The sequence below is a fragment of the Saccopteryx bilineata genome, chromosome 2, assembly GCF_036850765.1.
Source record: "Saccopteryx bilineata isolate mSacBil1 chromosome 2, mSacBil1_pri_phased_curated, whole genome shotgun sequence".
Taxonomy (NCBI): domain Eukaryota; kingdom Metazoa; phylum Chordata; class Mammalia; order Chiroptera; family Emballonuridae; genus Saccopteryx; species Saccopteryx bilineata.
This window is the reverse complement of record NC_089491.1, coordinates 353,901,438-353,916,604: the sequence shown is the minus strand read 5'-3', so window position 1 is coordinate 353,916,604 and position 15,167 is coordinate 353,901,438. Positions and strand designations below refer to the sequence as shown.

The 15,167-nt window shown below is 41.2% G+C and overlaps 1 protein-coding gene across 3 annotated transcripts in view; it reads right to left on the bottom strand.

The window, feature by feature from the left end:
- The window catches only part of TADA2A (transcriptional adaptor 2A), a 64,407-nt gene that overhangs the window by 13,174 nt on the left and 36,066 nt on the right, over positions 1 to 15,167 (bottom strand). For 2 of the 3 annotated variants that reach the window (XM_066262814.1, XM_066262815.1), the window contains 2 exons: positions 5,550 to 5,613; positions 4,071 to 4,114 (listed from right to left, as the gene is read on the bottom strand). The exons of the other annotated variant lie outside the window; for it this stretch is intronic. In XM_066262814.1, the coding sequence (XP_066118911.1) occupies positions 4,071 to 4,114; positions 5,550 to 5,613 (108 nt within the window). The remainder of the gene's footprint in view (positions 1 to 4,070; positions 4,115 to 5,549; positions 5,614 to 15,167) is intronic. 3 annotated transcript variants of the gene reach the window in all.

Below are 15,167 nucleotides of genomic sequence, written 5' to 3'. Positions count from 1 at the left end.
ATCTCTTTTCTTCATCTGCACAGGGGCAGGAATTGCTGGCAGTAACGGGTAAGACAATTAAAAGGCAGGTTATGCATTCTTAGAGACAGTATTAGGCCAATTTTCTGGTATTAACTTCTGCAGGAAAACAATAAACGTGCAGACACGATAAAAGTGTAGTCTCTTGTATGCCTCATCAAAAATCTTCCTACCTATGTGTACTCAAATGAGGTATATAGTATTTCTTCACTAAACTAAATTAACACACTTAATTTACTACTAATGAAGTTATACTTTGATAACTATCATATACCATATTTCCCTGGGTATAAGACGCACACTTTTCCAAAAAATTTGGGGTCTAAAAACTGAGTGTATCTTTTTTTGTTTGTTTGTTTTGTTTTTTGTTTTTACAGAGACAGAAAGTGAGTCAGAGAGAAGGATAGACAGGGACAGACAGACAGGAATGGAGAGAGATGAGAAGCATTAATCATTAGTTTTTCATTGCGCGTTGCAACACCTTAGTTGTTCATTGATTGCTTTCTCATATGTGCCTTGACCGCGGGCCTTCAGCAGACCGAGTAACCCCTTGCTGGAGCCAGCGACCTTGGGTTCAAGCTGGTGGGCTTTTGCTCAAACCAGATGAGCCCGCACTCAAGCTGGTGACCTCGGGGTCTCGAACCTGGGTCTTCCACATCCCAGTCCGACGCTCTATCTACTGCGCCACTGCCTGGTCAGGCAAACTAAGTGTATCTTATACAGTGGTTGTAGCATTTCAAATGCTATAGATGGAACTGAGGACGAGGCAATATATGAAGCCAGTGATTCGTCATCAGACACAGATAGGACAAGCTAATGGATGGGAGCTGTGACAATGTAGAGGAGTTCTATGAATGTTTTTTGGGGTTTTTTTTTTTAGAGGGACAGAGAGTGAGTTAGAGAGAGGGACAGACAGGAATGGAGAGAGATGAGAAGCATCAATCATCAGTTTTTCGTTGTGACACCTTAGTTGTTCATTGATTGCTTTCTCATTTGTGCCTTGACCATGGGCCTTCAGCAGACTGAGTAACCCCTTGCTGGAGTCAGCGACCTTCGGCTGAAGCTGCTGAGCTTTGCTCAAACCAGATGAGCCCGTGCTCTAGCTAGCAACCTTGGGGTCTCGAACCTGGGTCTTCCGCATCCCAGTCCGACGCTCTATCCACTACGCCACGACCCGGTCAGGCACAGGACACATTCTTATCCACAAATTCTTTGATGGGCAGCCACAGACAGATTATTTTCATTATTAACCCTCTCCCTTCCTCACCTCTTACTACAGGGAAAATACAGAAAAATTGAAAGCATGATTTTAAAATTTGATGGAGAAAAAAAACCCTCTCTGCCTACCATTTTAAGGTTACATGTACATTCAGTATAATGGCCATTGGAAACCTCTGAAACCACATTCCCCATGCCACTTCTTTCTCAGAAGCAGCCTACAGTTAAAAGAATAATAAGGCTAGACTGACCTCTCTCCACCAGCTGAGATTACAATATAAGAAAGAGTCAAGGTCTACTATACATAAAGGCTAAAAACCCAAGAACTATTATAGAAAGCCCAGGAATTCAGAGGACCCCATTACTGAGGCTACAAAACATGACCAATTATTGTCTACAGAAAGTGCAAGGGAAATCTGCTGCAGAATTACATTTGCAAACCCACAGCTCTCGTGAGGATAAGGTACAACAGAAGTTTCTACTCTGCCAGAAGGAGTATAAATTGATATAACATCTTCTGTAAAGTAACCTAGCAGCAAGTGTCAAGGGTTTTTAATGATCATATTCTTTGACCTATTAATTCCACTTTTGGCAGTCTACGTAAAAAAAAACTAAACATAGACAAAGTTTTATGCACAAACAAGTTCATCATGGCATTATTTTTAATGATTAAAAAAGTTAAAATATGCTAAATATCTAATAATGAAAGGCAGGTTAAGCATATTATATACAGGGTAGGACAAAAATAGGTTTATAGTTGTGAGTACACAAAACAGTTTATTCTTGTATTATTATTACTTTTTAATTTTTAAAAAAATTTTATTTATTGATTTTAGAGAGAGAAAAAAGAGAAAGAGAGAGAAAGGTGGGGTAGGAATAGGAAGCATAAACTCGTAGTAGTCGCTTCTCGTATGTGCCTTGACCTGGTAAGCCTGGGGTTTCAAACTGGTGAGCTCAGCATTCCAAGTCAATGCTTTATCCACTGTGCCACCACAGGTCAGGCTCTTGTATTATTATTTATTAATTTAAAATTATTTTCCATTAAACACCTATAAACCTACTCTTGCCCCACCCTGTATTTACTGAATTATTTTTCATACAAACAACTGTAAACCTACTTTTGCTCCACCCTGTATTTATTATGTATTTATTAACATATTATGTAACTGTTAAAAGCCACATCCTCAAAACACCGCAATCACTTGAAAAATATGTAATGAAAAGTGAAAAACTAAAGGACATAGACTGTAACAACATATTTATGATCATGAATCTATTAAAAGACAACCCATGACTAACTGACCTGAACCCTACAGGGGCCCTGAGTGTTAAAACCTGTAAGAGTCTGCCTGACCAGGTGGTGGCGCAGTGGATAGAGCGTTGGACTGGGATGAGGAGGACCCAGGTTCGAGACCCCGAGGTCGCCAGCTTGAGCTCAGGTTCATCTAGTTTGGGCAAAGCTCACCAGCTTGGACCCAAGGTCACTGGCTCAAGCAAGGGGTTACTCGGTCTGCTGAAGGCCCACGGTCAAGGCACATATGAGAAAACAATCAATGAACCATAACTATGGTGTCGCAACAAAAAACTGATGATTGATGCTTCTCATCTTTCTCTGTTCCTGTCTGTCTGTCCCTATCTATCCCTCTCTCTGACTCTATCTCTATAAAAAAAAAACCCCCAAAAAACCTGTAATAGTCTATCAAACAGGATATGAACCACAATTATTATTAGGTACCCACACCAAAAAAAAAAGAGTATTGTGAATACAACTATTATAAACATTTTAATTTAAATATTACAATTATTCTGAGATTATCATTCTTATTTGCTGAAGACACTCTACAGTGGAAAAGAAAAAGTATAGGGGAAAAAAAAAAGTACAGGGACTCTCTATGATCAGCCTAGGGACCGCCAATATTTAAAATGGTAAGGTCAAAGTTAGCATTATAAAAGAATCCTCAGCCCTGGCTGGTTTGCTCAGTGGTAAAGCATCAGCCTGGCATGTGGATGTCCCAGGTTAGATTCCCAGTCAGGGCACACAGGAGAAGTGCCCATCTGCTTGTCCACCCCTCTACCCCTCACGCGTCTCTCTCTCTCTCTCCTCTCCTCCTGTAGCCATGGCTCGATTGAGCGAGTTAGCCCTGGGTGCTGAGGATGGTCCCATGGCCTCCGCCTCAGGTGCTAAGAGCTCAGCTGCTGAGCAATGGAGCTCTGCAGAGCATCGCTTCCTAGTGGGCTTGCCATGTAGATTGCGGTTGGGGCGAATGTGGGGAATCTGTCTCTCTGCCTCCCTACTTCTCACTGAATAAAAAAAAATTCCTCATAGGTTTATAATCACCATCATACAATGTTAAATGTCATTTTTGTGTTGTTTGTCTTCTATGGTACAAAATAGAAAAATCACTTTCTGTTTTCCATAAAAATTTTTACAGCCTGGTGAGCAAGGTTATGTTTAACACATAGTTCCAAAACACAACCCTATCCAGTTCCAGAAAACGATTCATTATTACTCGTGAGGTAATCACTATACTGATTTTAAAAAAAGAATTCTCATGCAAATGTTGTTGACTATACTTAACTCTTACTATTCAATATAATCTACTTTAAGACGTTATCTATTTGTCTGTCTGTCTATAATATATCTATCTATTGCCTTGAAGACTTTTTACCTTGGAGAGTCTGACCTAATTAGTTTGGGGTGATACCCAGGTATCAGAATTCTTTAACGCTTCCTAGGTGATAATAATATTCAACTTCGATTAAGAACTAACTACTACCATAAATGATTTAATGTTGGGAGAAATTTTAAAATAAAGAAAACAGGTAATACTTACACTGAAACTTCCTAAGGTTGATTAATCCATGATCTCTTATAATTCTAGAATGAAAATCACAATAATGTTTGCTACAGTTAGTTTTACATTTAATGTCTCCCACATCCAGCTCTTATTAGACACCCTCAAGACTTTGAGCTGAAATATCAAGATCCAAAGAAGTCACTCCCCACAACATTCTGCAGGTCAGTTAGTCACTAACACCATTTTAGGCCCTCAAGCATCATACAGTTTTCCACTTCTTGGGCTTAGCAGACTCTCAGTAAGTATTTTCTGGATGAATGAATAAATCACTTACAAATATAGAAAAACACATATTTATAACTTAAGATGAAACCGAAGGGAATCTGTGTTCAGCTTAGGAAATTTAAGGAAAATTTAAAGGAAACCTGTTAACCATAAAAAGGGCACCATGATCACACATTCAACACTCACAACTGCAGATTCACATTATGCTTTGAAATGATTTGAAATAAATATTGTGCATGTTTAATGGAAGGGCATCATAAAACATAATATTTAATAGCAGCTTCAACAACTAAGTTCTATAGTATTGTAATACTCTCTAGCCCTAATTGTGGGTTTTAAGCAAAACAGAATTTAAGTAAACCATGCAGAGTTGTGTGGAACCTCTGATTTATACCAGAGGCATTCAGGACCAGCAATGAATCTGCTCACAGGAGCAGCTGGGGAAGCTTCCTCAGCACTTCTCAGAAGCTAACGCCAGACACGCAGATAGTAAGCTTTACTTTAGGTCACATCTTGGTCCCTCAACAGTGCCTCCCAATTTCCTCAATACAATAGTCCCCCAGTTCCATTCCTTTTTATTGTTGTGGTGCCGCTGTGTCTCTAGTTAGCAACACCACATCTTAGTGACATGCCTACACCTACACACACACACACATACACATTCTCTCTCTCTCTCTCTCTCTCTCTCTCTCACACACACACACACACACACACACAACCTCTGCATACCCTTCTCTGACAAGTTAAAAGTCTCTGTGATCTACCAGGAGTCTGGGATCCATAATTTCTCAATCTGAATGTATGTTTTTTGTTCTGTTGCAAAGAGAAGGAATACCAAGAGTGCCTGAAACTTGCTCAGTTTCCTTTGAAATCCTTTTTGATAAAAGACTTCTCATAAAAGAAATAAGCAATTAGAATGAGAACATTTAAAAAAGCATATCAATGTAATAGCATCTTGAATTTATCTTGTTCCTTTTTTGCTTAAAACAGCGCACCTATTAGTCATTGGTCATCAATACTTCAAGAAAGGTTAAGAAAGAGGTAAAGCAAGCAAACAAACAAAAAACCCTGACAGGTATGATTATTCCTATTTGACAGATGGAAAAGTTGAGATTAAAGAAGTGTCTTCCGCAAGGTCACAAAATAAGCCAGAACTGGAACACTCTTATGAGCTATATATGTATGAGGTTAGTAGCTAAAAGAAGGTGAGATATAGTTTTCCGTACTTACTTTTTCCGCCTTTGTCTCTCTTTTAACCTGGAATGGTAGATATCTACTACAGCCATCTTCAGAGCTATAAATAAATAAACACACACACACACATACACACACACACACACACACACACACACACACACACACATATATAAATAAAGCCAAGACAAAAATAAATCTTTTCCCCCAACTTTGAACCTCATATTGCTAATTTTTCCACACTCACTGGTTTAGGAAATTTGTTTCTAGGAAACAAAAATATCCTAGGATACTGAATTTCCTCTATCAGTGAATTATAGTCATGTTCTTTTTTCCCCTATGTATATTTATATGGCATTACCCTCCAGATAACAATTTCTGCTTTTTATTTAACACCTCTTTTGGCCATGCCTTGTTACGTATATCACTAGCTTTCATATAACAGTTCAACACAGGGGCTAGAAATTATAGCTGTTAGAGTAGACATAAAAATGAATGTTGACTGTGGTTATAACTGCACAGGAGTAAGTCCAGGGACAATGTCAAAACAAGACTGATATGAACAGGATGCAGCAGAGACGTTTTCCCAGAGTTTTAGCGGTTCTCAGTTGGAGAGCAGCAACTATTTAAGGGGTAGTTTTGTATTCAATAGTGAAAAGTTCGGCCCTGGCCGGTTGGCTCAGCGATAGAGCGTTGGCCTGGTGTGCGGGGCACACGGGTTCAATTCCCGGCCGGGGCACATAGGAGAAGCGCCCATTTGCTTCTCCCCGCCCCCTTCCTCTCTGTCTCTCTCTTCCCCTCCTGCAGCCAAGGCTCCATTGGAGCAAGGATGGCCTGGGCCCTGGGGATGGCTCCTTGGCCTCTGTCCCAGGCGCTGGAATGGCTCTGGTTGCGGCAGAGCGGTGCCCCGGAGGGGCGGAGCGTCGCCCCCTGGTGGGCAGAGCGTCGCCCCTGGTGGGCGTGCTGGGTGGATCCCGACTGGCACATGCGGGAGTCTGTCTGACTGTCTCTCCCCGTTTCCAGCTTCAGAAAAATACAATAGTGAAAAGTTCCATTAACAACCTCAAAGCTGTGCCCTAGTTGGCTGCCCATATCCCAGTCTTTCCCTGGCTTTAGTTTCACGTTAAAGATGTGGGAGCCTGACCTGTGGTGGCGCAGTGGATAAAGCATCAACCTGGAAATGCTGAGGTCGCCGGTTCAAAACCCTGGGCTTGCCTGGTCAAGGCACATATGGGAGTTGATGCTTCCAGCTCCTCCCCCCTTCTCTCTCTCTCTGTTTCTCTCTCTCCCTCTCTTTCTCCTCTCCAAAAATGAATAAATAAAATTAAAAAAAAAAAAAAAAAAAAAAGATGTGGGAATTAGAAGAAAAGAGTCATTGGATAACAAAAAGTTTTCATCAGTACAACAAGTCCTGGTTCTCTTTCTTTCCTTGGCCAGTTTTTCCATCTTCAGAATTCCTCCAGGTTCCATCTCTTTTCAACTCTCACCTAATTCCTAGAAACTCATCTATGTCTACGGTTCTTAGTACCATCAAAATATATAATCTCAAACTCAAATATCTATTAAGCTCCAGCCCCTATCATATCTCTACTCATGTAGTCTTCAGTTGTAAATTTATCTGCTACCTCTTTCTCATCCTCCAAAACTCTCTGTTGGTTAATAGCATTACAGTACAGCTTCTCATCTAAGACAAAAGTCAATCTGGCAACTCCCTCCCTCTCTCCATATCTAGTCAGTCAGTGAATCTTATCTATATTTAATGCTTCAATCTCCTTTAAATTCATCTCTTCCCCTTCATCCCCAATCTTTCTCCTTAACTCTGGCATCTTGTCTCACCTAAATCACTGCACCCACTCTTTTAATGACTCCATTCCTACCTCATTCCAATCCATCCCCTTCAAATAATATTACAGTACTGTTTTAGAACACAACCCAGTGATGTAATCCCCCCACTTATAATTCTTTAGTGGCTTCTCAACCACTTACAGGAGTTCAAACTCTTACATATTATATAAGACCTCCTTTGGTCTTGATTCTGCCCATCTTTACAGTCTTGCTTCTTACCATTCCCCAATATGCCTTATACCCCACGCACACAAAACAATCTGCTCAAGATCACATAGCCGTTAAGTACATGGCTGGGATCCAAACCTAGATTGCCTGGTTCCAGAGCACTGAGTAGAAAAGGCACTGAAACTCCTCAGTGTGTTCACTTTCTCTGTGTTGGTTTAATGTTTTAAATCTGGCTCAACTGAAAAACAAATGTATATTTTTTAAAAATCTCAGAAGTAAAAACTCTCACAGGTTTTTTATAGTTTGAAGACCTCTAGAGTTAAAAAAAAATGAAGACCAATTATTAACAACTCTAGGCCTGACCTGTGGTGGCACAGTGGACAGAAGGTTGACTTGGAATGCTGAGGTCACTGGTTCGAAACCCTGAGCTTGCTGGGTCAAGGCACATACGAGAAGCAACTATTTTTTGTCACCTCCCCCTCCTCTCTCTGTAAGATCAATAAAATCTTAAAAAAAAAAAATTAACAACTCTAGAAAAAAATATGAGGAATGCATAACTTAGCATTATGCCACATTAAACCATTCTTCTCATCTGTAATCTATGAATTCTGAAGAAACGTTAAGATTTAATAATTGCAGTGGATTCTGGAACTATCCTTATAACTTACCTACTTAATTAAACATTTTATAAGTTGAAAGTTTGGTGGTTTTAATTACTGAATATATTCACAAAAGAAAGAGGCCCTATAGTACAACACATGATCTAATGTGTCCTCTAAAAAACTAAAATACATTATTCAAATGTTAGGTAACATCATTTCTAATACACAGCAGCCTTCACAACAAAGAATTTGGTTGTGCATGACATTCACTTCTTCCAGGATAGAAAGCTTCATTTAAAAATACAGCCTCTGTAATACTAATAAAAACATCAATCCAATCTTATCCAAAGAATGTGAAATATAAGTTTCAGTTTAGCTCATGGGGGCAATAAGTCAGCACAGATTTATACATTGTTAGTATAACACTTAAATCTTGTTTTCCAAAGGATGAGATGTGCTCTAGTTGAATCTCTTCTCCCAACTCCATATCCAGCTACCTTTCCTAGCAGTAGTGTCTGAGGGCACCTCCATGGAACAGTTTGAAACCCATACTTCTGCTGGAAATAGTTTTAGGGTAGGGAAAGAAATGGAACCAATAAGAAAGAGAACAGAACACCCTGGCTAGTTAGAATCACCATTTCTTTCACTACATGAAAAGAAACAAAAGTTGAGCAACTTGCTTAAACTGTTTGAGCCATGGCTGTGAGAGAGAAAGAGAAAGAAAGAAGGCAGAGAGAGAGAGAGAGAGAGAAGGGGTAGGGCTGGAAAAGCAGATGGTTGCTTCTCAGTGTGCTCTGACTAGGAATCAAACCTGGGACTTATACATGCTGGGCCAAGGCTCTACCACTGAGCCAACTGGCCAGGGCCAGGTCTGAGATTTTTTTTGTGTGTGTGTGACAGAGACAGAGAGAGGGACAGATAGGGACAGACAGAAAGAAACGGAGAGAGATGAGAAGCATCAATTCTTCGTTGCGGCACCTTAGTTGTTCATTGATTGCTTTCTCATATGTGCCTTGACTGGGGGCTACAGCAGACAGAGTGACCCCTTGCTCAAGCCAGCAACCTTAGGCTCAAGCTGGTGAGCCTTGCTCAAACCAGATAAGCCCGCGCTCAAGCTGGCGACCTCGAGGTTTCCAACCTGGGTACTCCGTGTCCCAATCGGACACTCTATCCACTGCACCACCACCTGGTCAGGCAGGTGATGAGATTTAAATCTCAGGCAGGTCTGAGATTTAAGGCAATGATTTTCAATTTTTTTTGGATAAAAGAACTCTTTTTACAAATAAACTCTTTCTTGATTTATAGGATAGTTCCGTTTGAAAGCCTGGGTACCATAGAATAACCCATACTCTGCCAGTGTTTTAAGATTTCATTTATTGATTTTACAGAAAGAAGAAAGGGAGGGACAGTAAGAAGCAGCAACTTATAGTTGTTTCGCTTTAGTTGTTCACTGATTGCTTATTGTATGAGCCTTGACCGGGCAGCCCAGGGTTTCGAACCAGGGACTTTAGCATTCCAAGTCAGTGCTCTATCCACTGCATCACTGTGTCATGCACTACCAACACGGTAGTCCTGGTGAGATGATAAAAATAAATTTCTGACCTGCCTATGGTGGCACAGTGGACGGAGCATTGGCCTGAAATGCTGAGGTTGCTGGTTTGAAACCCCGGGCTTGCCCAGTCAAAGCATATACACGAACTAACTATGAGTTGATGCTTCCCACTCCTTCCCCTTGCCTTTCTCTCTTTCTTTCCTTAAAATCAATAAATAACCCTGACTGGTTGGCTCAGTGGTAGAGCGTTGGCCTGGTATGCAGGAGTCCCGGGTTCAATTCCTGGCCAGGGCACACAGGAGAAGTGCTCATCTGCTTCTCCACCCCAACCCCTCTCCTTCCTCTCTGTCTCTCTCTTCCCCTCCCGCAGCCAAGGCTCCACTGGAGCAAAGTTGGCCCAGGCGCTGAGGATGGCTCCATGGCCTCTGCCTCAGGTGCTAGAATGGCTCTGGTTGCAACAGAGCAATGCCCCAGATGGGCAGAGCATTGCCCCCTGGTGGGCATGCTGGGTGGATCCCGGTCTGGCGCATGCAGGAGTCTGTCTGACTGCCTCCCCATTTCCAACTTCAGAAAAATACAAAAAAAAAAAAAAAAATCAATAAATAAAATCTTTTAAAAAAGAAAGAAATTCTGGAGATTCCATCCTGACTTATTACTATCTACTTGCCCTAAGGATAGTCTCAGATTAGAAAGAAGAAACACCAAAATCTAACCTGCTGTGCTATGAATGGATGCACTAGATAAGTCTATAACTTCATCACTGGGAAATGACCAGAAATAATTTATCTAGGTCATTCTCCTTTGTATCTGAGATAAGAATAACCTAAGTTCTAACTGGAAAATCTGAAGAGGTGAGAGAATGCAATATTTTTTAAAGTTTAAGTATTAAAAAAAAAGTATTAACCACCATGAATATTTTTTATTTTCTAACAAATTCAAAAATTTAAACAATATTGTTTCATTTTTTCCCTTACAACTGCCCACAAACTTAAATAATCCAATCATATAAGGTTTGAGGTTTTTTTTTTAAATTTTGTGAGAGGAGGGTAGGCAAAGACAAACTCCCACATGCACCATGACCAGGATCCACCTGGCAAGCCATGCCCCCTATGGGGGGGGGGGCAAATGTTCGGCCCATCTGGGGCCGTTGCTCCGTTAGTCAGCAACTGAGCTACTTTTGTACCTGAGCTGAGGCCATAGAGCCATACTCAGTGCCCGAGGCCAACTTGCTCAAACCGTTTGAGCCATGCTGTGGGAGAGAAAGAGAAAGAGAGAGAGAGAGAGAGAGAGAGAGAGAGAGAGAGAGAGAGAGAAGGGGTAGGGCTGGAAAAGCAGATGGTTGCTTCTCAGTGTGCTCTGACCAGGAATCAAACCTGGGACCTATACATGCTGGGCTAAGGCTCTACCACTGAGCCAAATGGCCAGGGCCAGGTCTGAGATTTTTTGTGTGTGTGTGTGACAGAGACAGAGAGAGACAGAGAGAGGGACAGATAGGGACAGACAAAGAAACGGAGAGAGATGAGAAGCATCAATTCTTCGTTGTGGCACCTTAGTTGTTCAAGTTGTTCATTGATTGCTTTCTCATATGTGCCTTGACTGGGGGCTACAGCAGACAGAGTGACCCCTTGCTCAAGCCAGCGACCTTAGGCTCAAGCTGGTGAGCCTTGCTCAAACCAGATAAGCCCGCGCTCAAGCTGGCGACCTCGAGGTTTCCAACCTGGGTACTCCGTGTCCCAATCGGACACTCTATCCACTGCACCACCACCTGGTCAGGCAGGTGATGAGATTTAAATCTCAGGCAGGTCTGAGATTTAAGGCAATGATTTTCAATTTTTTTTTGGATAAAAGAACTCTTTTTACAAATAAACTCTTTCTTGATTTATAGGATAGTTCCGTTTGAAAGCCCTGATATCATAGAATAACCCATACTCTGCCAGTGTTTTACAATAAGATTTCATTTATTAATTTTACAGAAAGAGGAAAGGGAGGGACAGTAAGAAGTAGCAACTTATAGTTGTTTCGCTTTAGTTGTTCACTGATTGTATGAGCCTTGACCGGGCAGCCCAGGGTTTCGAACCAGGGACCTTAGCATTCCAAGTCAGTGCTCTATCCACTGCATCACCACAGGCCAGGCGCTGCCAGTGTTTTCCAACAAATGCTGTGAAATAATAGGCTCTACAATGCTCTGCTGGTGGAGATGCACTTTACAGGCCTGCATGGTAGAAAGGCAGGTAAGAGGAGGGTGGAGTGGATGTGTCTCTGACATGTACCTAACATATGCCTTAGAGTGAATTCTCTTTCTTTTGACAAATAGAATCAGAAAGTCAATAGTTCAAGACAAAAAGAGGAACAAATATAATAGCTAAGTAAATAGGTAAAATACACTGAGTTATTTGTCACATTCCAGCTCTTTGTGTGCCTTATCTCATTTAGTCATCAAATAATGAAATGAGTTCAATAGTAAAGAAACAATTTGATGATACAGTGAAAATCACTGCTAATTCTGACAAAGTATTTTTGTAATTTTTCTAAGACATTAACTTACCATGTTGTTTCCTGAAATTTGTGTGGGAATGACTTAATTAAAACAAAAAAATAAATAAACTGAAGAAACTGTGTCACCAAAAAAAATTCTATAAATATATACTGCTGATAATTGGTTATACAGCTTGATCATTCAAACATGAACAACTGGCTCTGGTTAATGAGGGAAGGAAAGAAACACATAGAAACAAATGAGAGGAGAAATGGAATTCTCCCAGAGAAAAATTTCTATTTGAAGCTATCTCCTTTCTTTATAAAGCACACTCAGAGCCCTGGCCAGCTGGCTTAGCGGCAGAGCTTCATTCAGCCAGCGTGTGGAAGTCCCAGGTTTAATTCCAGGTCAGGGAACGTAGGAGAATCAACCACCTACTTCTCCAACCCCCAATCCCTCCTTCCTGCAGCCAAGGCTCGCATAGTTTCAGTAGGTTGGCCCCAGGCACTGAGGATGGCTCCATGGCCTCGCCTCAGTAGCTAAAAATAGCGCAGTTGCCTAGCAATGGAGCAATGGCCCCAGATGGGCAGAGCATCGCCTGATAAGGGGCTTGCGGGGTAGATCCCAGTTGGGGCACATGCAGGAATCAGTCTCTGCCTTCCCACCTCTCACTTAATAATAAATAAATAAATAAATAAATAAATAAATAAATGCACACTCAGACTGCAGAAATTGATTATAAGATCTGAACTGCACAGCCAACTCAGGGAGGACCATGCCACAGCAGGCAGAGCAGAAATAACAGGGCGGACAGGCAGGAACGTGAATCTGCAGTACAGTGGGCTCACAAAGAACCAGATATCATTAAAAACAAACAAACAAACGAACCATAACCCCTGTCACCTATCCACTGATGTAAGGCCTCCGAAATCTCCAAAATCTCCGAAATCTCAGCCATGGGGAGAGAGAATAGTCTCCCCAGGATAATACTGAGGACTGATAACAAAGTTTCCAAATGGCTGGCCTTAAAATATTTCAAGAAGTGTGCAGAAGTCAGAGGCAGCTCCTTCCCACTGCAATGTATTTCTAACATTGTTCAAAATAGCTGGCAATATGTTTCTGTTTTCTCGACAGAAGGCACTTACTGTCTGCTTGGCAAGAAAAGCAAGTCAGAGGCCTTAACTGCAGGGAAGCCAATCAAAAGCCTTATGTCAGCCACACAAGTCCAAACCTGTGACTCAGGTATTCCCAATAGGCAAAGCTTTTTAAAAGTCATCCCCCACCCCACCACGCCCAAGCTTCGGATAAGATGTACACAATCAGTTCTGCAAAGGAAAAAAGACTACATGACCTAAAGGTTCAAGTCAGCAACTAGGAGACCTTGAGCAAGTTCCTGAACTCCTTTGTACATTACCCCGAATGTAAAATGGGAAAATACCTAGTCTACTTCTCAGGAATGTGGTTAAGCCATAGGAGACAACAAATGTGAAATGTCACCTCCCTACAAAAGCAACAAAAATGTAATGTTGCAAAGATAATTAGTACAGTATTAAAATCATAGATTCTGGAGATGGCTCCGTCACTTGCAGGTTACATGACCTCAGGCAAGTTACTTGTTATTTCCATTCCTCAATTTCTGTGTCTATAAAATGAGAATAATACTAATGCCCAACTCACAGAATTTTGTGAGGATTAAATAAATTCATACGTGTGAAGGGCTTAAAATGGTACGTGACAAACAGTGCTGTATGTATTGGCTATTACTAATAGCATTTATGTCTAAAATGTCCTAAGCATAAAATAGTCAAGTCACTACTAAGGGTAGGGTCCTACCAAAAGGTGAGTGTACTCAGAGATTAGGCTGGACCTCTGATCGACTAACTGTAAAAGGATCTAAAGATTGACAATATGGGCCAAAGGTGGGGGAAGAGTGGGGGGGAAATCAATGCCTGGATAAAAAATTTTGCTGAAATTACCTTTCCAAATAAAGAGAAAATAAGCAGTTTTAATGGGCAACCCTAAGAGATGTTGAAAACAAACCGAACATACAGGAAGGAGGTTATACTGCCTCTTGCTTGCTTGGGTTATGAGACAGCAATGGTTAAAAGATGTTGCACCCAGGATTTCAGAACCTGTGAACCTCTGGGGAAGAGGTGTCCTCAAATTAAGGAGAGATTTTCCTAAATGGAAGCCGATGGTGAGTAATATTCTCACAAAAAGGGAAACACACACTGTGTCTGCATGGAAATTCCCACAATACACCATGACACAGAGAGTGTCAGGGTTAGGAGTCCTCTGCATCTCTGTTGAACCCATAATTGCTGCTTATTTCAATAAAATACAAGGAAGTGTCATTTAGGGATCCCAGAACTTCCTTATTTTCTTCCTCAGACACTGCTTCACTTGTCGAAGCTTCTCTGGGCCCTTTCTAAAAGTCTCCGGTGGTTGGAATGCAATTTACTGTCCCTCCACTGTGTCTCAGGTCTCTATAATGGACCATTCAAACCCATTTTATTAGATAAATTCTATGAATCATAGCAAAAGTCTTTGGGCAAGGAAAAGGGCTTGGTGGCATCCATTGATCTTTTAGGATGGAATATGAAAAAAATCCCAGCCAAGCAAAACAGTTTGCTTCCTTCCAGTAGTTACAAGTGAGGGAACATAAAAGGAATGTTGCTAATGTTCAGTAATGTTAAGAGTATAATGTCATAATGGAATGGTAATAACATCACCCTGAATTATGTACCATCTTTCATTGGAGACATTTATACTCTCTGACTAATCAGTGTCACCCTTCTTTTTTGGCAGAAGACACAAAGAAACAATAAGCAAGATCCTAAGGACTTGCCCATGATCACCCAGTGACTCACTCAAAGGCGAGTCCAAGGTTGAATCAGTGTTTGGATTTGCACAAAATACATGTCCCTTTACCTGTTCTAGGTGTGCTCCTTCTCATTCCTTCCTGAGTCTCCTTGGGCTCCTGGTCCCCTTACAGTGAGTGCTTAGAAAGA